Source organism: Polistes canadensis, unplaced genomic scaffold (genome assembly GCF_001313835.1).
Source record: "Polistes canadensis isolate GaletaPanama2010 unplaced genomic scaffold, ASM131383v1 scaffold_89, whole genome shotgun sequence".
NCBI classification, from domain to species: Eukaryota; Metazoa; Arthropoda; class Insecta; order Hymenoptera; family Vespidae; genus Polistes; species Polistes canadensis.
In genome coordinates, this window is record NW_014569636.1 from 54,160 (window position 1) to 76,467 (window position 22,308).

Genomic DNA, 22,308 nt, shown 5'->3' on the forward strand with positions numbered 1-22,308 from the left:
TAATAAAAAAAACAAAATTAAATAAATTTATTTTGTATATTAATAGTTTCATTTTTGTTTAGTTGTAATCTACTTGTACGGGTTATTAGATTAAAATATTAAGAGTAAACAAATGTATTTTAAAAATAACTATTCTTATGTTAACGCAAAATCCAAAATTACAGGGCATCTAGCAATTATTGTCATAATGTTATTAACGTAATTCGCATTATAAAAGGAAACACTTCATAGTGCATGATTTTATACAACACTATAATGTATGAATTGTGTTAGATAGAGTTAACTGTACAATATCGTATATTAGAAATATAGTACTTGAAAGTAAGAAACTCCATTGTATAGAATTTTTGTATTTTAAATATCTTTATAAATAATAATTAACAATAATTATTAAAATTTATTTAATTGTGTCATTTAAATTAAAAATGACTTCTACACAATTAGAAGTAGGATTAATTACTTAAAAGATCTCTTACATTTGAATATACCTATGTGTGTACGAATTAAACAATATTTATATATAGTTTTCTACTATTCATTTATATAATTATTCATTAGATAATGCATATACATATATAAATGATGATATATTAATTATTTTCTTTTTTAATATTGTAAAGATTCTTGTTTAATTACAAAGCTCAACAAATAAATAGTAGAATAAGTTCAATTATACTTTATTCTTTTTTACGAATATATATATTCATTTTTTTATTGGCAGCAAGAAATTTTGATAGACGTGTTCCGTTATATGGCGTATTGCTTCCCGGTGGATGGAGTCTCATCTAAAACAAACGAAATTTATGTATTATATTTAATGTACTATTTCTATTTTAAGAATTTTTGAACTGTTACAAATTTCTTGTTCATGAATTCCAAAAATTGTATTTGATTTTATTTATGTAGTTAGTATTTTTAAATATTTTTTTAAGTTCTCAGTATTTTGTAAAACAAACGATCAGAATTTTTCAACATTTTTTGTTTATTATTTTTTAAAATACATGGACATAATTTATAATTGTGTCAAGATTGCGCCAAAGTTGCATCAAAGTCACATCAAAGTCACATCAAGATAACATGGATGCATGTGATGCACATAATGTGCACTAATATTTAATTATAAATGCTGACATTAATATAAACTACCTACCAAAAATATTTAAAGATACTAATCCAATAAATATCAGCAATTTTAATTTACAAATAATTATAATTATTATCTAAATGTTACGTACCAATCGATGTAGAAATAGTTCCTGAATAAAATCCCGAAGTTTCTGTTTGTTGTATATTATAATTTCAATATGTAGAGCATATTACATTTATAATTAGAATAATAATAGATAAATACAAAAAAGATATAGATAAAAATATTTACAAAAGTGGCATTAATTCGTTTATTTTCATAAAGTAAAAAAAAAAAAAGAACAAGATTGCAATAACTAGTAGTAGTACAATATTTAAATATCTTATTTCTTTTTTAAAGAAAATAAATAATATTATTTAATAATATTTTAAAAAGAACTTTAAAAAAGAAACATTATACGAGTTTGTATTAAAAAGAGACGATCATTATATTATACCTACACTACTACTGGAAAATTATGATAATTATTATAATTTATTTAAATTATGATCGATTAAATTAAGCGACATCAATGCCTACTGAAACCATACCTCAGGTCTTAGAGTTAAGGTCAAGCTCTATCGGTGTTAGTTTTATTGTTTAAATCGAATGTCAAAAATACAAGAGACCGTTTCTTTTTTTTTTTTTAAATGCACACACAAATGAAAAATTAAATCGTACTATTAAAAACAGGACACTTCCAAATTCTTCGTATGTACTTTTAAAAATTACAATAAATTTCGTTGCAAGGAATTTTAGGTTTTGTAAGAAAAGAAAGAAATTTCATTCTTTTTTTTTGTTTATAAATTACTAAAATATTTTTTTCTTTTTAACTATGCACAAAACATATTTCCTATTCCAATCGTACGTTTCGTCGTGTATTCAAACATAAAATTTAATTCGATTCAATTTGTTACATTATTTTGTCATGTTCTCTCAACGAAGTAGTATTTAATTCGTATCAAAAGAAATAAAATAAAAAATAAAATAAAATAAAAATAAAACAAAAAAAATAATCAAGCGAAGCGGGCCATTGATTAGGTGAAAGTATAACTTTAGTATTCGTTATGTGTATTCAGCCACCTAGTCAATTATTATTATTATTATTATTATTATTATTATTATTAATAATATTATTATTATTAATATTTTACACATTTGACCAGTGGCGGATCAAGTCAAGTGGGAATCCCAAGCGATACAAATTTCATACTATAACGCATCAATTAAATTTATTTAAAAAACGTAATTTTTCTCAAACCCTAATGAAAAGAAATTGGAAAACTTGGGAGTTCAGAAGGGCCGCTTAATCTGCCACTGCATTGTACCCTGCAACAGCGCAGCTCGAGCATTAGTAAGATATAATTTGTTGTATGTAATGTGTGTACGTGTATGTTTTTTATTTGTTTTTTTTTCTTTTGTTTTTAATATATTTTTTTTTAATAGTGTTTGAATGAATTTGCGCGTGGATTGGCCGTGCAGCATCGTCATTTTCATCTATTTCTCGATGTAGTCGTTGTCAATGGCTTTTCCGTCTCCCTCGGCATTTTTGATTCGTTTCTGTAAGAAAAAAAGAAAACCGACACCAGCGGTTACACGTAGTGTTACGATGATCGCATGAATAACGAATGAGCATGTAGCAATGATATGATGTTCAGGGCATTGCAAACGATCGAAAATGGATCTCATTGTTGAACGTAGATTTGCCTTATTGTTTATTCGAAAGAGGATTCTTTCTGAAAATGATAAAATATCATTCAATAAGGTATAATAATGTATGCATTAATCTATAATTTTGTTTGTGTATGCATATTTGAACCTTTTGTAATATTTTTATACGAATGCACCACACTCCCAATGTAATTTGGATTGCCCGGAAAGTTCGGCGGGTCGATTGATATTTTTAATATTTTCTATTAATTTTTCTCTAAATCTTCTCTGTTTTAAACTTTTCGGGTGACCCAATACTTGGTAGTACGTGTTATTTCGTTTTGAATTAAATTATCTTGAAATTTTAGAATTCTTTTAATATAAAAATATCATATATAGTACAATACATACACGTAATGCACTAAATAATATACTAATTCATGTTATTATAATACTCTTACAAAACTTTCTTCCTCTTCGATCGACTTGCATGAATTTTTAACTTGTTACTGTGCAACAACCAAGTGTGCCATGCTTTTGATTCTCATAATCACTTTATCACAGCAATCTTTCAATATTTCCACGCTAAGAATACGCTTTCTATAGAATAATAGTAATAATAATAATCACTTATAGATATGATTACTCACCATAATTCTGTATTTTTCCTTACAAGCGTACTCCGATTCATCTACGTCATTGTAACAATCACTTTTGTAATCCTCTGGAATAGGTTTGCCCTCAAATTGACAAAGCCTCCATAATGGCTTCGCTTTTACGATCATTTTTTCAAATCCCGTTGGCTTATGTTGGGGACAATAAAACACGTCCGGCGTGTTCTTGTCGAAAACTATACTTTTACGTATTATATCGCCGCCGTTCACTGTTATTAATAATACCTAATCAAAAACAACAAATTTATACAATTAATTTCATTCGAATTTTTATAACAATGAATACAAATATTTTTTAGAATAATTTTATACAAAATACATACAATTATGCTAATTTTAACAATATATCTAACTTTCAATTTTCTGTATCCTTAAATTCGTATGAATTATGCGCGTTCAAGGGAAAGATATATTGCACGTAACGAAACGTTACGAAACGAAGTTGAGAAAATAATTTAAGAAAGTTGCACATATATGTGATATATTAATACATAAGACATTTCACTTACAGCGAGCAGGACGAATAGACTGCTAGCATAAGTGACTCCTGAAAATAGAAAAAGAAAATAATAATAATAAAAAAATAACGAACGTAAATGTGGAACGAAAAGAAACGTAACTCGTTAAAAAAAGAAAAGAAAAAAGAAAATGGTTGTAAAGATATACACTTATTTTTATTGCTTATGTTCGACATTACGTAAACGAACTAATGATTTAACTGTAAAACTATCGAAATCGATGAGAAATGATAGAAAAATAAATTAGATCAAGTTTTGCCTTTCCTTTTTTTTTACTTTTTTTTGTTTGTTTGTCATACGTGGACAGGTTGATCCAGTTTTATTTTTTAATAATTATTCTTTTATCTCATATTATTACGAAGATTCAGTTCTCTTGTATTTCTTACAAGGACGACGAGTGTGAAAAACTAGAATTATTATTATGCAATCTATCGAATACTCGGGTATATGTTTTTTATATTTTAGTATGAATTTTTATAATATTTATTTAATTATTTATTATATTTATAGCATTTATTTTTAGTATATAATTTATTAAAATATGTTTTACTCGCGAGTATTCGAACTGTACGAAATTATCTAAGTATTAGATTTTTCTACACAAAACTATATACACGTATAACTAATTTAATTTTCTATCAATTCCAATTAATTTCAAAGAATTTTCCGCAATTGTCGAACAGTTGCATAGTTGTAATTGCAATATTCAACAAAAAAAAAAATATAATTCCACGCGTAAGAAAATAAATTATTATTCCACGTAATATAAGCATAAAATAGATATAATAACATTAATTTAAAACTTGAAATTATTTTCCAACAATGGTCGATCCATTTGCAGGCGAAACATAATAGGACATATGCACTGGCCTTAGACTCATTCTCCATTTGAGTTTAGGACGAGGCCTAATCAGAAAGATTGCGACCGAGGACTAACGGAGTTAATATGATAACTGCAATGTAATTGCACCTTCTGACCCTATAAATGTAGCTCTACGAACTCGCGAGAATTATCAACGATTACGACGATACAATAACTGTCTCTTGGTCTATAAAGAATTCGATAATCGACCATATTTCTCTTTGAAAAATATTATCAAGCGCAAATATTTGTTATTTCATTTTTTAAATATTCCGATATTATAAGATTTACCAAATATATCTAATAATATATATATTTTACTCTATAATATATATATAATATTTATAAAATATATATATATATATATTTATATTATTAATTAATAAATAAATCAATGTTTAATATTGATGATATATATATATATAACGAAACAAGGGATGGTTTTACATGAAAAATTAAATCAAAAATATAGAATACAATTTGTTCGTATGACCCTTTGTTTTGGAGAAAAATATATTCGAAAATTTATCGAGGGAGAGTATACATGGAAAATAATTATTCAAATATCAAAGTTTATATTATATTTATCTATTCTAATTTTTTAAATAATTAAAAATAAGATACTCCAACTCTTACTTCATATTTGTTCAATTCTAATATCCTGTATTAAATCATCAATAGGATATTTTTAGTATTATGCAAAAGACATTTGTATAACGCCTTTGAGAAAGAGTTTAAACGTCACTTAAAGAAACAATTCAAACGCAAATCTCATTAATTCTTCTACGTGCGTAACGGTAAAAACGTTACTCAGTAACATCCTGTGTCTGAAGAGCAGGAATTAATAGATCGTAATCTCGTATACATATATATATATATACACGTATGATCGCATCAAAAAAAAAAGAAATAATGTTTAGAAAATGACGAATCTTTTATAAAAGATGACGTTTTTGGAGATGATCTCAAAAAAGGATATGACCTTTTATCTGGAACTTTCTCTTCTCAGTGATTGAGAAATTCCATGATTTCTTTCTTTCTTTCTTTTGGATCATCCCATTGTGCTAATCCTAAATCTTTGAATTTTGATCATAGTCATAAAATCAGGATACAAAATTGATTCTAAATTGGAATATTAATAAATGTATGAATATAATTCATCTGTGTTGATGATAAAATTAATATTATTACTAACCCATGCTTGGATGGTGGAACACTCTTGTGTCAGGGAGATCACTAGCACACCACCTGTTGATCCACACAAGACAACGTTCCTTCGTTAACTGAGAAAACGTTCGACGATACCAAGTTGTTCATGCAAGCATTGAGTACTGCTGAGTAACTGAGGAGTACACACATATCTTCGAGACTACAAATCTGTGACTTCAAAGATCGTAATACCGTTATTATCATTGAGATATAAGGATGTGCTAGTATATACTGGATGTCTCAAATTTAAATCACTCAAATTGCAAGGGATCTAACTTACATCTAACAACAATGTTGTTTAAAGTTTATTCAGTAGCAGTTTAAAATAATTATTTATCAAATTTATCTAGTAATTAAGTAGATTATACGCTTATCATGCAGTAATAGTTCCCAGTGTAAATTATAAATAATTACAAAATAATGTGATATAAAATGTTCAGATGTAGATTGATCTTTCATAATTTGGTTATTTAAATTTGGGACACCCTGTATGTACTATCACTCAATGCAAAGTTTGAATTACTAACCTGATTTCTTTGTCCTTGACAAGATTCACTTTTTTATCTTTCATAAATAATTCATAATTATATTAATGTTTATCTAAAATAGAATAGAAGTAATGTATACATTATTTTTATTAATTAATTGAAGATTAGAGATTTGCTTTTTTTATTTATAGAACATAGATGAATAGATGAATGATACTGTTAACAAACTTGCTCACCTTCGATAACTTTCACATACTATATACGTATATCTGAAATGTGTCCTTATTGTACGAATTTTAGATAGAAAATTGAAAAAAAAGCAAAAGATGAGTGGGTTAATCTTGTCTTTGCCATATTTGGAAAGGGTGATTCAATTCTTCTCATCGCCATTCTTGGTCTTCCAAAGATCTAAAATCGATGAATACAACTTTTAAACAGATCATAGACAAATTGGGAACTATTACATATATAAATAATAAAATAAATAAAATATACATATTTATATCTATATATAATAAAAATAATTCATTTTAAATGAATAAAATAATAAAAATCATGTTACGTATTTTTCAATTAAAAGTTCAAATTTAAATACGCGGGACATTTAAAAACGATATCAGCGCAACTATCGATAATAATCGAAATTAACTGTGATTTAAATTTAAAGTGTCTGACGGTCATATTCCACTTTGGAAAATGCATGTTTTAAATTTGAAGTTACTTGTTATTTACTTTTTTATTTTTATTGTCAAAACACTTCCCTCAACAACAAAATGACAGGTTGTCAAAAAAAAATAGGGGGTGCTGTAGCAGCTACCCCCTGTTTACTTATCTTGACAACCGTGTCAGGGCGCTGATATTCTCCATAGAGTATAAACATATCACTAGAATTTTACAGGAGAATATTGTTTTTTAAACAAATTTAATGAAAAACATTAAAATTTAAATTGTTTAATAATAACGGAATGGACAGCCAAGTTTGTGGTGATGGTAGATTATTGGATTTAATCGATGAGGCATGGCGCAAAGAAAAATTACCTATCGATGATATTTTAGTACCAGTAGCAGAACTACCAGATCCCGAGAGTGACAATGGTGATTCGCACATGACATTGAAAGAATTAGAACAAAAGTGGAATAACTTAGCATTAGGTACACTGAGTGAAAATCATTTGCATTCCCCAACACCTTCTCATAATTGAAATATTACTTTAAAATAAAAACGAAGAATATATCAATTAATTATATAACAAAACACATATTGTTGGATGCAAATAAAAACAAAAGAAATACAAAGATGGAATTTCCTAATACGGGAGAAAATTGTGCATTGGACAATTGTAAACAATTAGATTTTCTACCATTTAAATGTGATCAATGTCAATTGACATTCTGTAAGAATCACTTTAACGCAGAGTCACATAAATGTTCTAAACCTCAATCAGATGTAGTAACGTTGTCTAAAGAAAAATCTTCTAATTACGTTTGTTCTAAAGAAGATTGTAAAGAAACTTCAGTCGTTGAAATGTTATGTTATAAATGTAAGATACATTTCTGCTTGAAACATAGATATCATGGTTGTATGGAAGTTAGTGACGATGAGACATTAAAGAAACTTAAAAAATGGCAAATACCTAAGAGACAATTTGCCCAAGCTAAGGCTATTGTAGATCAAGAAGTTACAGATTCTTTAAGAAAATCTAAAAATACTGCTATGGCTAACAAAGTATGTTCAAATATTAATCCTATTCCTTTTCAAAATTATATGATTAAAAATAATTCATATAACTTTCTTGTTGTTATCAGGTACAATTGATGCGTGTTAAAAGTACTGCTATAGGTCCTAAAAATGTGCCTATCAGTGAACGTTGTTACTTTCTCGTATATTATCCGATAACTGTTTCAAGTAAAGACGCCACTGTCTGCAAAGGTATTTTCACTAACAAAAATTGGACCATTGGTAAAATCATAGATTCCATAGTGGAAGTACTTAAAATTCCTAGCAACAATAATACTTCAACTACAAATAAATTACGTTTGTTCAACTACAATACGGGTGCATCGATAAGCGATCAAATGGATATTCGTTTAACAGATCTATTCGAAAATTCTATACTCATAGATGGTCAACGTATTATTTTAGAATATTCTGATGATACGTCTGTAGATGTTAATCTATATAAATAAATTTATTTAAAATCTATCTTACTTTTGTAAGTGTATAATAAATCCTATGTACTCTTTTAACATGTTAAAAGCTATGCTGGTTTCTATAATCTAATCTTAGACTTTTCATTCAAGCCACAACATTCTCGTGTATTTTTTTGGATAACAGATTATTGTTGCCTGAATGAAAAGCTAAATAAAAGAAGTTCAACGTTTAATGTATTAAATAATTGTATCATGTCAACGATAGCAAGGATTTAGTCATATTAGAATAATACTTGTTTATTACAAACTAGATGGTTTCATATATCAGTTTTACATTTATTGTTGATAAAAAGACACAGTAAATCCATTTTTTTATACCTACTGGATAAACAAATCATTCATACCAGATTATTGTCAGATTTGTTTTCAAAGAAAATTTTTAAAGACAATATTCTGATTTTGGCACCGAATGTTCTTCTGCTTGTTGGTGTAATTAATAATGTGCACCATTGTAAAAAAGAGCATATAAAATTAACATGTTTTAAAGAATACTAAAATAATAATAATAATAATATAATAATAATAATAATAATATCTCGTTTACTAAATGATGCTATATCATAGTGTTAGATATATTAAAAAAAAAATATATATATATATATGAACGTATTAGTAACTTAAGCGATGTGCGTATTTTGCAGATGCTGTTAGATATTAAAATATATCAATATAAAATGTTTCCGCAATAAATGTATAATGTATTAACAGAAACGGTATGCGTTAAAATGAAATTATCAATATCTCGGTTATTTGTCCATCATTTTTTTTCCATTTATGTAAATGAAATATAATATTTATGTAAAGAAAAATAATGAGAATATCTATGTAAAAAATATTTTCATCGTTTCATCTTACATAGCTGTTGAAGATAACATTTAAAATATTATTTAAAAAGTTTTGTTTCTATTAATATGAGTCGAGATGAGGATTATATCCACACAAGTTGACTATAAAAAAAAACAGTAAAAATATAATAAATCTCATTATCGTTTCTTTGAACACATCAAGATGCGATCTACGTATAGACCATTATTTAATACTAAAGTGAAAAAAAAAGTATATAGATATGTAAATATCTCGGACGTTTATACATATAATATATTAAAATATTAATTTAGTATTATATTAAAAAAGAGGAGTGTAAATCTATTCGGATACAATGGCCAAATATTTCTAATCTAGAGAAATGAATAGATTTAAAGACAATAATAAGTATGACGATACTAATATTAAGAATTATATTAAAAAAAAAAGAAAAGAAATTATTGAAATTATTTTCCTCTTTCGTATCGATATTAAGTAAAAAATATTCTTTTACCTAAGTACAAATGAAGATAATAAAGAATGAAGAATCAAATGCACAATATGTATAATGAGATTGCAAATAGAACAAGCAATGCCACTCGAGCATTCACATTTCCTTTAGCGTTCTGGCCTTTTGTATAGCCGCTGGCCACCCGTTTCCTTGCTGGGAAATTAATAAAATAGCGGTAGGTGGCCTGAAGTCAAGCTCAGGAATGCCAACCAGATCTTTGTAACTCAATTTGACCTTCTAACGTCTTGGCTAGATAAATAACAAATAACTGGCTAAGTGCTATACCCAGAGCGATGCCTGCTATCGTATATAAATTGCGTTCTGCCCAATTACGAACTATTTCGATGCAACCACTGGTCCATACTTTTTTACTTGCTTCTGATACCGGAAGAGTTAAAACTTTGTCTTTGTATCCGCACATTATATTAACGAGTCCACTCTACAAAATTTAATAATGATATTAATTAATATATTTTATAATAATATGTTTTTATAGTATTTGTACACTGAGACGAAATTGAAATATTTACACTTATGTCTGTAGCATTTATACAGCAAGAAAATGGTACACCACAATGTTCGACACTAGGACTAGAACAATTAAAATATTCATTTTTGCCCCAATCCATATATCCAGCTTGACTTAAACCACAGCATTTAAACTATAAAAGAAAAAAAAGAACCATGATTTTAAATATTTATATTATGTTTATTTGAAATGATATATTAAAGATAAATACTAACTTCTTGTTGTCCAAAATCAATAAAATTCTGCAAATCTGGATCTTCTCTATAGGTTTGAATAATTTTTTCTGTAAATGATTCTTCTAATAATGATTGTAACGTATGAGGAAATACAAAACCAACTATTGCAACACCCATTTCCAGGAGGAAGAAAACCAACAGGCACAATGAATACTGTAACAATTTAATGTGTGAGTCATAATATATAAGAGAATATAAATAAATTTAGAGGAATGCAATACTAACAAATTTAAGTAGGCAGGTATTTTCACGAAGTGCACCAACGCATCCAGCGAAACTTACAACGAATACCACTCCTCCAGCTATTACCATTACAAGGGAGATATTCAAAATGACATCATATACATTTTCCACTCTTACCGAACCAGTTGCTTGCCATTTATCAACAAATGCATACAGACCCACTCCAATTAATAATCCTCCAAATAACTGCATAATTAAAATACTCATATTTAATATTACATATTGTATTATTTGCACTTATCAATCTGATAAAATACCCATCAAAAATGTTACAGCATTGACTTACCCAGAATACAAAGTTGAGCGTAAATATCATATATTTCACACATGAGCTAACATAAGTGAAATTATTTGTGCGCCTTCGATTAATCATTTCTATGTATTTGAATAAAATAGTAATATTATATAAATTGATAACAATAGATGTAATATACAGCAATGCACAATTCAGTAACACGATTTAATTCCTGATTATTATTTGTTTATTCAATAACTATAATTATTATTTTTTAATGTTCCTTTCATTTTACATGCTCCGCGTGTACTCATTAGCCTTTTATTATATTCCTAAGAAACTAAACTTGATCGTGAATAATATAATATTGACATATATGACAACATACTTTGACAGATTCTTTTGCTTTTACATACCATCACAGTTCTATTCCGCGTATTCCTATTTTCACGACGCTTAAGCTTCCATATTAAACGTTTCCAATTGTCTGATTTAATTGCTTTTTTTGGACATATTCATAATATATTACAATCATTATTTTATACTATTTCAAATTTAATTGTATTAAATAAAAAATATATGTAAAGACTACAATCTTATTAAAGATATATTTCATTTTTATTATTATTCTTAATATCATTTAAAATGATCTTTTAAATTGTTAGAAAAGTGATATTTAGGAAGGTATTCCAATTCCGCGCGTTCCTCTATTTTTGTTCAGTGAATATGAGTCTTAACAATGTAATGGTTGATATAAAGTTATAAAGGTGTAAAAAACTAGAATTACTATTGCAATAATTAATGTTTATGAATGGACTGATGACATAATATTTTATTTAAATAAAATGACGTCAGTTCAAGATAGTAAGTTCATTTAATCAATCTTTATTCATATAATAAAGTAAAGATTTACATTTTAAGGTTAACTTAATTTTATGATATAATAATAAACTATTTAACATTTAACATTAAAACATAATGCTTTTGTATTATGTTATATAAAAATGAAATAAAACATTCGTTTAAATCTTATCGTTACTTCTATTTATTAGAAATATAAAAATTAAGTTATCTTATTTTTCATTTCCTAACCTAAGATTTTTTTATGCTTTCAAATAATTTCTGTTTGTTTCTTACAAATAAATTTGATTTATATTAATATTACATTTTCAGGATTGAAGTTCAAACGCATATCATGTGACACATGGAGTACACGCGAGCAATTATGTTTAGCATCTAGTGTATTAAAATCTGGAGATCAAAATTGGATGAGTGTATCACGTTCTTTAAAACCTTTCGCAGAGAAGGAAGCATTACGGCCACCTGATTGGTTTTCTCAAAAATCTTGCGCTATACAATATGCATATCTTTTGGAAAATGCTGATACACCAAAGCGTAAAAAGAGAGAAAGCGGAGAAACTACAGGAGAATCAATAGTCAGAAGATTAACTCAAGACAGAATAGCAGAATTAGGTCAGATATTAGCTTTTCAAAGAGATGAGTATCAACAGCTTAAGGCAGAAGTAAACCTATTAAAATCAGGTTCTATAACGGAAGAAAAATTACAAAAAATGTGGCATGTCATAGAACAAGAGGAACGTGACCAAGAACAAAAAGCAAGGGCACATTCCGCTTGGCTACTTAAACGACAACAAAAGCAAGAAATAATGGTTTCACAAAATGTTCCTGTTAGAAATCAGCGTAAAGTAATGGAAACAGCTCCAGAATTATCAGAATCGACTGATGTTTCAATGGAAGATGATGAAAAGAAAGGAAGAGGTGGTCGTTCTCCGTTATTAACAAGTTTATTAAAATCTCCCAGTCCAACGACTCAGATACAAACGTCGACATCCACTGCACAAATAAATTCTCCTACTATTACCAGTCTTCTCGGTTCTAGTCCTAAAGTACCAGTTTCACCAATAACACAAAGTGTAACTTCTTCTATGCATCAATTGATACCATCTCCAATAACAAATGTTATTCCTGAAAGACCATCAGTTGGTGCTCCAACACTCTCTATGTTATTAGAAATGCCTGCTAATGCTCAAAGAGGTCCATTACCAAATTTACAAGTACCTTCGACTATAGTATCGCAACAACAAAATGTTTCACAAGAGGTTCCTAATCTCCAAAATCCTGTTTCACAAACACCTATTCAAAACGAAGTAACTGTACCACCTGTGACACTTGCAATCCCTGCTACAACAAATATACCAGCAACGGAAAGTATGGTGCAAATAATAGATCACATAGACGATGTTATTAGAAAAGATATAATGGCTGATGTGATAGATAAAGACGAAATAAATGAAATTATTGGAGATATAGAAGAATTAATAAAGGAAGAAATAACAGGCAGTCCACAAACTTTAGACTCTGTTAATACAAATACAGTAATTAATAGTCTTACTATTCCTCAAACTCAAGATATTCCACAGATACCTGAACGTCCAGAGCCTCGAGATGTAGACGAAGCTGTTTCACTTTCTGATTCTCCGCATAGCGAGGAAATGGCTATCGAAGAAATAGATTCTAGTACTTCTAACATTGCTGAAATTATAGGAACAGTTGCGATAGAACCATCAGAATCAAAAGCTATCATAGCTGAAATATCAGAAAATGTGTCTAATTCACAAGAAGAAGAAAAGTCAGAAACAAACACTTTTGATGAGAGAGTAATTCCAAATGAAGAAGTTACTCCAGAAGTAGAAAGTAACGTTGAAGATAATAATAAAGCAAATACAGCTGTAGAGGAAAAACAAATTATCGAAGATCTTGAAATTTTAGATTCTGTATCGAATGTAGAAACGGAAGAAAGTGATTCAAAGACACCTGATGTAAAAGAAACTGGTGAAGGTACTATTGAAGAAGAAATAGATGAGGTGGAGGACGAAGAAATGATTGTATCTGAAAAAGAAGAATCTTGCGATAATACAAAAGAACAAAAAGAATCTTCGGAAGAATTAGAAAATAAGGAATGTTTAGAATTAGATCAATTAGAATTACATCTTGCAAAAATTACTGGAGAACAACAAGATGTACCATCTGCCGAAGCTGCTAGCGTTTCTTCAGAAGTAACAAACGATGTTCCTAGTATAGAAGATACAGAGAAGTCGCAAGATATTAGTTTAATTTTAGAAGACGACGAGAGTTCTCATAGCATAGAAAATAAGAAAAAAATAATAGAAGAACAAGTTATCGAAAATACAATAGAAAGTACGGAATCATTAGAATCATTTAAAGAGGAACCAATTATTTTAATAAAAGAAAAAACTATTATCGAAGTAGCGGACGAGTTATCTGTAAAATCGCAAGATGTAACAGCTGAAGATACTTTAGAAATTTATACAGATGAATATAAAAAGGAGGACACTAAAGATTTTTCAGAAGATACAGTCAGTTCGACTTTACCAGGTGTTGAAATAAAAGAAGAGATGGAAGAAATAGAAGAATCTACTATAGCTGTAGAGTCTTGTCAAGATATTACATCGGAAGAAGTCATTCATACGGAAATGGAATCTGTAGAAATTAAAACGAAAAATATGTTTGACACAAAAAATATAGAAATTGTATCACAAATAAAACATGAACCAAAAACAGAAGAGACCGTACAACCTGCAAATTCTTTTATTGAAGAGAAAGAAATGATAAAGGAAGAGCACCAAATAAAAGAAGAAAAGGATATAAAAAAATGTATAGAAACTGAGCCATCGATAAAACAAGAAATTACTACCGAGTCTGTTGTCAGTGCAGGAGAAGAAACCGCAGAATTAGATGAAGAAGAATCTTCATTGAGCAAATTAAGTGGTGGACGAGCCATGAAAACATATTCGAAAAAACAAACTATCACTGTTGATAGTGAAACAGAAAATGAAAGCACTGGAGAAGGTGCTGATTACAGAGCATGGAAGAAAGCAGTCATGTTGGTTTACAATCGATTAGCTACTCATAAATATGCGTCTGTATTTTTAAGACCTATTACAGAAGATCAAGCACCTGGATACCATTCCGTTATTTTTCGACCAATGGATCTTTCTACTATAAAAAAGAATATAGATAATGGAACAATCAGATCGACTACGCATTTTCAACGAGATGTTATGCTTATGTTTCAAAATGCTATTATGTATAACAAGCATGATACTTTTATATATAAAATGGCAGTTTCTATGCAAGCAGAATGTTTACAACATATGCAGGTGAATATTATAATATAAGAATTACTATCAAATATATTCTAATTATATGCATTAGTATTATTAATATTTTACGAACATGATTTTCAGATTTTAGTACACGTGACAGAAGGAACATTCCGTAGGGAAACAAGAACTGCAGCAAGTAGTAGTAGCGAACTCAGTGAAAATAGTATTAAAAGAAAAAGAAGTCATATTACTCCAAGTCCTCATGACACTGATAGTCCACGTTCTAAGAAACGTAGAAAATCTGAAAATGATTAAAGAATTAATCTTATCTTTATTAAAAAAAGATTATTTTATTAATCATTTTTTCTCCACGTACATATATTTTTTGTATGATAAAAATTCGGAATTTTATCATACAAAAAATATTACCTCAACATTACCTTTCGAATATTAGTCCTTTGAACTTCAATGATGAGTCTCGCTTACCATTCTTCATTTAAATTCAAAAAGTTAAATCAATGCATACGTGAATAATATAGGATATTTTAATCTTATTCAGATATAAGATTAAATACTAAAACAAAAACAAAAAGAAAGAAAAAAAAAAAAAGAAAGAAGTAAACAGTGCAGACAATTTTTAATGTTTTTTTTTTTTAAATTATTTTGTGTATAACAACAATAACTAGCTGTCCATAAGTTGTAAATTTTTAAGTATATGGAAACATGACAAGTACAAATAATTAATATACGATAAATATAATGTACAGGAAAATCTTTTTTAAATAATGGGCCGTTATACCTGGATGGGTAAAAAATATATAATAAATAATCTAAAAGATGAGAAAGGTTACATTAATTATATGTCCCTTATAAGGAAAACAACTCTTTTAATGTCTCAATTAAATCTTAGAAATAAAGATTACTTGTATACTTCTGGAGAAGCTGTAAGTTAAAAAGATAATAAATACAAGATAACAGTTACTAAAATTAAACAATTAAAATGGTCAATACATTTATACATATACAGGGTATGTGCTGTAATCATATGAACAAATTTTATTCTACATTTTCGACTTTAGTTTTTCATGTAAAATCACCCCTCGCTTGTATCATCAGTTACAAGACACCCTGCATATATATAAAAATAAAATAAACAATCAATAAAAATATTAGTACTCTTTCAATAATTATTATATAAATATTTTACATATAATTCAAAGCCTTCAGTACCTCCGCCTCCTATATCGGATGATACAGATTTACAATTTTGGGCAGAGGATGAATTAAGTAATACGGAATCAAAGCACAAATTAATTAGAAGACACAAGCGCAGATATAGTTTAACTTATCGAAATCGTAATGAAATATATAATAAATCTATCTTAACTCTTCAAATTTTATATAACATATATACAAATCAAATTTAATGACAATTAAATTTAAAATATTTTGATTAGTATGTTTATTAAAATTACAGGAAAATTCAAAACAAGAAACGAAAAACTTCATTGCTCGAAACAAGATCATTATTTTGTTATCTCAAAGAATATAAAATAATAATTTATTTATTTTTGAAAAAAGAAACCTAATTATGATTTTTAAATAGTCGCGCTCGTAATCGATAACGCCGCCACTATCGATTTATATCATTCATCAGTTTTGTCGACTGTGAGGCGGAAAATAAAGATACGTTACTATATGTCATTCAATTGCAGTTAGTCCATTTTTCTCAATAAACAATATCTAATAATAATTAATGATAATTATTCTAAGAACATGACTAAGGGAGTGAGTTATTTTGTGCGTAATGATTGCAATCAAAATCAATATCAAAATTTAAGTAACGAATGCACGCACCAAAGTAAGTTCGATATCAATAAATTTTGTCGTAAAAAATAAAAATGTCATTGTTTATAACTACAAATTTTATTTTATAAGAAATACACAATATGAATGTTTATTATTTTAATTTAATTGTCTATCAAATACAATCATAATTTGATTTGATTTAAAAGAAAAATATGAGTACCTTTATTAAATAACTTCTAATTAATGTTTGTAGATACACCGACAACAATAACAACTACAACAAAATCACGGATTATCATTAACTTGATTGTATTCAGTATTATATCAGCACTTTTGTTCCTTTTTCCATTTTGGAATTTCCTTCACTATGACGGAGAAAATATTTCTGTATTTTCTTTTAATACGGAAAAAACACTTTTTCGAACTTCTGATAGATTTTTATCCTTCGGACTTGATACCTCCTTGTTGAGGAATATGAAAGAACTCCCCTTAATGGATGAAAGGTTTATTAATTTGGCGCGACATTTGAAACCTGCGTTTGTTAGAGTTGGAGGAACATCCGCGGATTGTTTATTTTTTAATAAGGTTCGTTTCTCTTTCCATTAATTTAAAAAATGTAAATTAAATATCTATACACAATTAGATCAAGTTATGCAGGAAAATCTATCAACCCTTAAAATAATATAAAATTAAATATGATACTGATTATATAATATTATGATCTTTATCTTACAACTTAATTTAATTAATAATTTATATGTATATTTAAATATATTCATAATTAATTCAGACTCTTACAACATCTGCACAAATAATAAGTCCCTTTGATGGTCAAGATATTAGTAATTTTACTATTACTGATAAAGATTTTGAATCGTTATACAAATTTGCAATAGAATCTGAATTAAAGATGCTTTTTGATTTGAACGTATTAATCAGATATCCGAATGGTTCGTGGGATGATACTAATGCTCAAGATATTATTTCATTTGCGAAACTATCTAATATGGATCTAGATTGGCAATTAGGAAACGGTGATTCTAATATTAATTTTAATATTCTATTTTATAAAAAGAAAAGTATAATCGAACATATCTATTATATTTATAAATTGCAGAACCGAATTCATTTTACCATGTATTTAATAGAATGATAACAGCTGAGCAATTAGCAAAAGATTACTTTCAACTCCGCAATCTATTAAATCAATTAGGTTTCCAAAAAAGCTTGCTCGTTGGGCCAGAAGTAAATCATATTGATGATTCAAACAAAGGACAATCTTATGCAGAAATATTTATGAAAAATGATAAAGATAGTATTAATTATGTTACTTGGCATCAATATTATCTTAATGGACGAGAAGCTGAAGTTAAGGATTTCATAAATCCTTTAACTTTCTACTATTTGCCAGTGCAAATTGAAAGCATGTTGAATACTATTAAACAATCAAAAAAATCTATTTCCATGTGGTTGTGTATGTTTCTTTTTTTTATAAAGTATAGTATATTACGATACTAGTAAATAATAAAGTAATAAATAAAATAATTTGCAGCTGAAACTAGTTCAGCATTTGGTGGTGGAGCTCCAGGCCTTTCGGATAGATACGTCGCAGGATTTTTATGGTTGGATAAATTAGGGTACAGTGCTAAAACAGGTGTAAACGTTGTTATAAGACAATCCTTATTTGGTGGAAATTATGCTATGATCGGGCCAGATCTTTTACCTAATCCAGATTGGTGGATTAGTGTAATATACAAACAACTTGTATCAGATAAAGTATTAGAAGTAACTTCACCTACACCTTTCAAATATGTCAGAATTTATGCTCATTGTACTCCAAAAATATCTTTGATTAATCGTGTTACTGCAATTACTATATTTGGAATGAATCTAAATAAATCTCCATCTAAAATAATGATTCAAGGAATCTTTCATAAATTAAATAAAAATGCAAAAATATTTTTATACAATATTACGTCTGATCTTCTAACTTCAAGGTATGCGCAAAGAAATAATATATGTTAATAATTGTAGAAAATATTAAGTTACCTAAATTTATTCTTTAGAAACGGTTTAATAATAATACAGTCGAATTTGGATAACTCGAAATGTTCCATAAGATTGAAATTTTATTTATTCATTTAAACTTTGCTGCAAAAATCTCTGCAAATCGAAATACAAATTTTCTAGAACTCAAAATATTTGCTACAACTTTCTTAAATTCGTCTATAATTTGCAAAATGCAAACCTATGTACTTTACGTAAAATGAAACTTCTAAAAATATAGTTCAAAGTATTTGAACTCTTTACCTAAGATTCGAGTTACCAAGTTTCAACTATATTAATTGTAAGTATTTTTATTTGATGCTTTTTATACAAGTGACAAATTTTAACAATAACATATAATTAAATTAAAAATAAAAATTAAGTATTTTTACAATTTATATATATAGATATAGATACAAATAGTTACTAATTCAAATTATATCAATAATCTTATTAATTATTTATTTTTAGAAACCTATTTCTGAATGGAGAAATATTGAAACTAGAAAGCGATGGTAAATTACCACCTTTCAAACCTATCATTTTGAACCCTACACAATTTATTACTTTACCACCATTTTCAATAGTATTTATGGTAATTCATGATATTGATGCTCCTGCATGTATTTCATAATATGACGATATAACGATTTTATTTAATATTATTACTATTATTATTATTACTATTATATTTATATATTACATTTTTCTAATGAAATAAACATTTATGACAAATAATATTATACGAATGAACAACATTTTATACTCAAATACTTTGTAGAAGCTATTAAGAGAATTTTTTTTTAAATTAAAAATTTCAATAAAACATTTGTGATCTATTGTAAGACATGCGTTAAGAATATTTCATCTTGTGAAATGTATATATCTGGATATATTAAAATAGTAGAGGAACAAAAGAAAGAAATTAATTTTTTAAAGCATCTATACAGATCTCTTTATATCTGATATATGTATATAATATGCATATCTATTAAGATTGTTTCAAATATTATTATTTTTCGTTATCGTTACAGATATAAACACTATAGGTGATATAATATTATACAAGTGGAATGGTATACAGATTTCTGTAAGATAAATTTCGTTAAACATTTTGATTTTGCTAATGCTAAAGAAATATATGGAACACAGTCTGTGTATAATTATTTCGTAGACGAAGTTTAGCATATAAAGATATTATATGTCTCCGAAAGTGCAAAATCATAACAACATTCTATACATTGTAACACACTATTTTTTTGTTTGTGTGTATATACATATATATATATATATATATATATATGTCCAAACATTTTTACTTACAATTTATATATTATACATATAAATATCATCGATAAGCTATTTAATTTTATTCTTGGGCAGAAATGGTAATAGTTTTACCTTTAGGATCATCAAATCTATCCATAGTACGAATATCAATGATCATAGCGAGCCCCCAAATCATAATAGAACCTAATATGACAGTAACAAATATTCCAGTCCAAATTGGGATAGTAGTAAAATTTACGCAATCATAAGCATCGCTAAATTTAGTAGCATCGATTTGTAATTGAATGTCGGACAATTTAACCAAAGTATTCTCTCCCGAAAAAATAATTTCGTTGGAACAATGATAAGAGAAATTAAATGGAAATACCATATCCGTTTTAGAAGTTAAAACTTCGGGATTTGATTTAACATCGGCTGCGCTAAAAGTTATATTTTGTAGAGAATAATAACCAGATGAAGAGTTTTCTATATCAAATCTTAAAACTATCTTAGACATGTTGGAATCAGTTCCCTTAAATGTTAATTTTAATTGAATATTGGTTTGAAAGACATATTCCTGACAATTGGATACAGTAGAAAGATTTTTGAATGAATCCATGTCTTTGGTCTGTAATAAAAAAAAAATTGTTATAAAATTCTATGTTTATTTGAAAAGTAAGAACAAAAATAATTTAACGATAAACTTACCTTTATTAATGGCAACTGGCTCCCATATAAAAGTACTCTTTCTCCTCTGATAATAAATTCCGTATTACTATCTCCAATAGTACAACTCTCAGGATTTGAAGTGGCATCTCTGATATTTCTAGATGTATCAGAGATAGTATCTACATTCGCTCTTTTAGTACGTTCTGAACGACTATAACTGCATGATCTTCCAGTAAGAGCAGCTATTAAATAAGGACTAGAATCTTTGATGTTTCTATATAATTCAGAAATACTATCCAAAGATATGATCGGTTTAATAACCAATTGTCCATCCGATATAGTGTCAATATTGTCATCATAGCTTTGATTGTAAGAAGAGAAATCTTCGAATACAGAAAGTGGTGATTCAACAGCAGGTAAATAAGCCAATAGACTTCGATTGGTAACTTGTCGTAGATCCTTAAATATCAATCATACTAATTAATATCTTAATAGAATAGAATATAATTAATGATACAAAATTATTATCGTAAACATTAATCGACTAACTTCTTTATGCTGGGTAAGATCTTCGACGCACAAACTATCTTTCACAAAAACAATAACCGGTGGTTGCGAATTATCCGTTTTACTGTTTAATATTTGAGTAAATTCCGATTGAGAAGTTCTCAATAATGGATTGACTGCAGTTGGACGAGAATTTAATTCGGGCGAGCTACCCCATAATAAAACAGGTACTGTATCACCCGATAATATATTACACCTTGCCGTTAATATATTACAAAAAATATAAACTAGAAAGGTTAAAATTAACGTACAACGTTTTATCGTCATGATAACTTTATCTTAATTATAATAACTATTTAATTTGTTTGACACACCTAAATCAAATGACAGAAAAAAAGACGAATGGCAATTAACTGTGGTTCTTAGCAGAAGGCAATCGAGCACCTGACCAGAATATATCGAATCTCGAATCTCGATCATGTGACAAGAACACGTGACACATCACACACCCGTTTCCGGTTTTCAAACTAAATTACGCTTTTTAATCTTATCATTATTTTAATA

The 22,308-nt window shown here is 27.6% G+C and overlaps 7 protein-coding genes across 8 annotated transcripts; 4 read left to right on the forward strand and 3 right to left on the reverse strand.

Annotated features, from left to right (window-relative positions):
• Positions 1-238: 238 nt before the first annotated feature.
• LOC106786982 lies at positions 239-6,180 on the reverse strand. 2 transcript variants are annotated; one of them, XR_001381721.1, is made up of 5 exons: positions 4,759-4,893; positions 3,960-3,997; positions 3,427-3,675; positions 1,236-2,686; positions 239-785 (listed from the first exon to the last, which is right to left on the reverse strand). XR_001381721.1 is itself a non-coding variant. In XM_014748931.1 (4 exons), exons 1-4 carry the CDS (start codon positions 6,027-6,029, stop codon positions 2,624-2,626), a joined length of 354 nt encoding a protein of 117 aa, XP_014604417.1. In that variant the 5' UTR covers positions 6,030-6,180; the 3' UTR covers positions 2,533-2,623. The 2 variants fall into 2 exon arrangements, 1 of the variants encoding a protein (XP_014604417.1); XM_014748931.1 differs by lacking the exons at positions 239-785; positions 4,759-4,893 and adding an exon at positions 6,026-6,180 and having other exon boundaries at positions 2,533-2,686.
• A 1,187-nt stretch (positions 6,181-7,367) lies between these two features.
• On the forward strand, positions 7,368-7,965 carry LOC106786983 (anaphase-promoting complex subunit 13). The gene has a single exon (XM_014748932.1). It carries the CDS (start codon positions 7,493-7,495, stop codon positions 7,727-7,729), a length of 237 nt encoding a protein of 78 aa, XP_014604418.1. The 5' UTR covers positions 7,368-7,492; the 3' UTR covers positions 7,730-7,965.
• LOC106786981 (AN1-type zinc finger protein 1-like) lies at positions 7,779-9,055 on the forward strand. Its single transcript, XM_014748930.1, has 2 exons — positions 7,779-8,253; positions 8,334-9,055. Exons 1-2 carry the CDS (start codon positions 7,825-7,827, stop codon positions 8,712-8,714), a joined length of 810 nt encoding a protein of 269 aa, XP_014604416.1. The 5' UTR covers positions 7,779-7,824; the 3' UTR covers positions 8,715-9,055.
• Positions 9,056-10,154: 1,099 nt separating this feature from the next.
• LOC106786980 (tetraspanin-33-like) lies at positions 10,155-11,737 on the reverse strand. The gene is made up of 5 exons (XM_014748929.1): positions 11,348-11,737; positions 11,044-11,247; positions 10,798-10,971; positions 10,584-10,715; positions 10,155-10,492 (listed from the first exon to the last, which is right to left on the reverse strand). The coding sequence occupies exons 1-5, from the start codon at positions 11,432-11,434 to the stop codon at positions 10,250-10,252; spliced, it is 840 nt and encodes a 279-aa protein (XP_014604415.1). The 5' UTR covers positions 11,435-11,737; the 3' UTR covers positions 10,155-10,249.
• A 278-nt stretch (positions 11,738-12,015) lies between these two features.
• LOC106786987 (bromodomain-containing protein 8) lies at positions 12,016-16,611 on the forward strand. The gene is made up of 3 exons (XM_014748938.1): positions 12,016-12,160; positions 12,470-15,498; positions 15,586-16,611. The coding sequence occupies exons 1-3, from the start codon at positions 12,142-12,144 to the stop codon at positions 15,757-15,759; spliced, it is 3,222 nt and encodes a 1,073-aa protein (XP_014604424.1). The 5' UTR covers positions 12,016-12,141; the 3' UTR covers positions 15,760-16,611.
• A 432-nt stretch (positions 16,612-17,043) lies between these two features.
• Positions 17,044-20,199, forward strand: LOC106786988 (heparanase-like). Its single transcript, XM_014748939.1, has 6 exons — positions 17,044-17,305; positions 17,507-17,838; positions 18,044-18,287; positions 18,371-18,727; positions 18,806-19,250; positions 19,771-20,199. The coding sequence occupies exons 1-6, from the start codon at positions 17,221-17,223 to the stop codon at positions 19,931-19,933; spliced, it is 1,626 nt and encodes a 541-aa protein (XP_014604425.1). The 5' UTR covers positions 17,044-17,220; the 3' UTR covers positions 19,934-20,199.
• Positions 20,200-20,290: 91 nt separating this feature from the next.
• Positions 20,291-22,207, reverse strand: LOC106786989 (V-type proton ATPase subunit S1). Its single transcript, XM_014748940.1, has 3 exons — positions 21,787-22,207; positions 21,277-21,696; positions 20,291-21,196 (listed from the first exon to the last, which is right to left on the reverse strand). The coding sequence occupies exons 1-3, from the start codon at positions 22,069-22,071 to the stop codon at positions 20,669-20,671; spliced, it is 1,233 nt and encodes a 410-aa protein (XP_014604426.1). The 5' UTR covers positions 22,072-22,207; the 3' UTR covers positions 20,291-20,668.
• Positions 22,208-22,308: the final 101 nt, after the last annotated feature.

Coding starts and splice junctions, on each gene's coding strand:
- LOC106786983 (XM_014748932.1), top strand. CDS start 7,493: ATGGACAGCCAAGTTTGTGGTGATGGTAGATTATTGGATTTAATCGAT.
- LOC106786982 (XM_014748931.1), bottom strand. Junction 3,676..3,959: donor GTCTATTCGTCCTGCTCGCT/GTAAGTGAAATG, acceptor GTTTTTGATTAG/GTATTATTAATAACAGTGAA. Junction 2,687..3,426: donor AGGAAAAATACAGAATTATG/GTGAGTAATCAT, acceptor TTTTTCTTACAG/AAACGAATCAAAAATGCCGA.
- LOC106786980 (XM_014748929.1), bottom strand. CDS start 11,434: ATGATTAATCGAAGGCGCACAAATAATTTCACTTATGTTAGCTCATGT. Junction 10,972..11,043: donor ATACCTGCCTACTTAAATTT/GTTAGTATTGCA, acceptor AAATTGTTACAG/TATTCATTGTGCCTGTTGGT. Junction 10,716..10,797: donor TTGATTTTGGACAACAAGAA/GTTAGTATTTAT, acceptor TTTCTTTTATAG/TTTAAATGCTGTGGTTTAAG.
- LOC106786981 (XM_014748930.1), top strand. CDS start 7,825: ATGGAATTTCCTAATACGGGAGAAAATTGTGCATTGGACAATTGTAAA. Junction 8,254..8,333: donor ATACTGCTATGGCTAACAAA/GTATGTTCAAAT, acceptor TGTTGTTATCAG/GTACAATTGATGCGTGTTAA.
- LOC106786988 (XM_014748939.1), top strand. CDS start 17,221: ATGACTAAGGGAGTGAGTTATTTTGTGCGTAATGATTGCAATCAAAAT. Junction 17,306..17,506: donor TAACGAATGCACGCACCAAA/GTAAGTTCGATA, acceptor TAATGTTTGTAG/ATACACCGACAACAATAACA. Junction 18,728..18,805: donor ATCTATTTCCATGTGGTTGT/GTATGTTTCTTT, acceptor AATAATTTGCAG/CTGAAACTAGTTCAGCATTT.
- LOC106786987 (XM_014748938.1), top strand. Junction 15,499..15,585: donor AATGTTTACAACATATGCAG/GTGAATATTATA, acceptor CATGATTTTCAG/ATTTTAGTACACGTGACAGA.
- LOC106786989 (XM_014748940.1), bottom strand. CDS start 22,071: ATGACGATAAAACGTTGTACGTTAATTTTAACCTTTCTAGTTTATATT. Junction 21,697..21,786: donor ATCTTACCCAGCATAAAGAA/GTTAGTCGATTA, acceptor TTGATATTTAAG/GATCTACGACAAGTTACCAA. Junction 21,197..21,276: donor GCCAGTTGCCATTAATAAAG/GTAAGTTTATCG, acceptor TTTTTATTACAG/ACCAAAGACATGGATTCATT.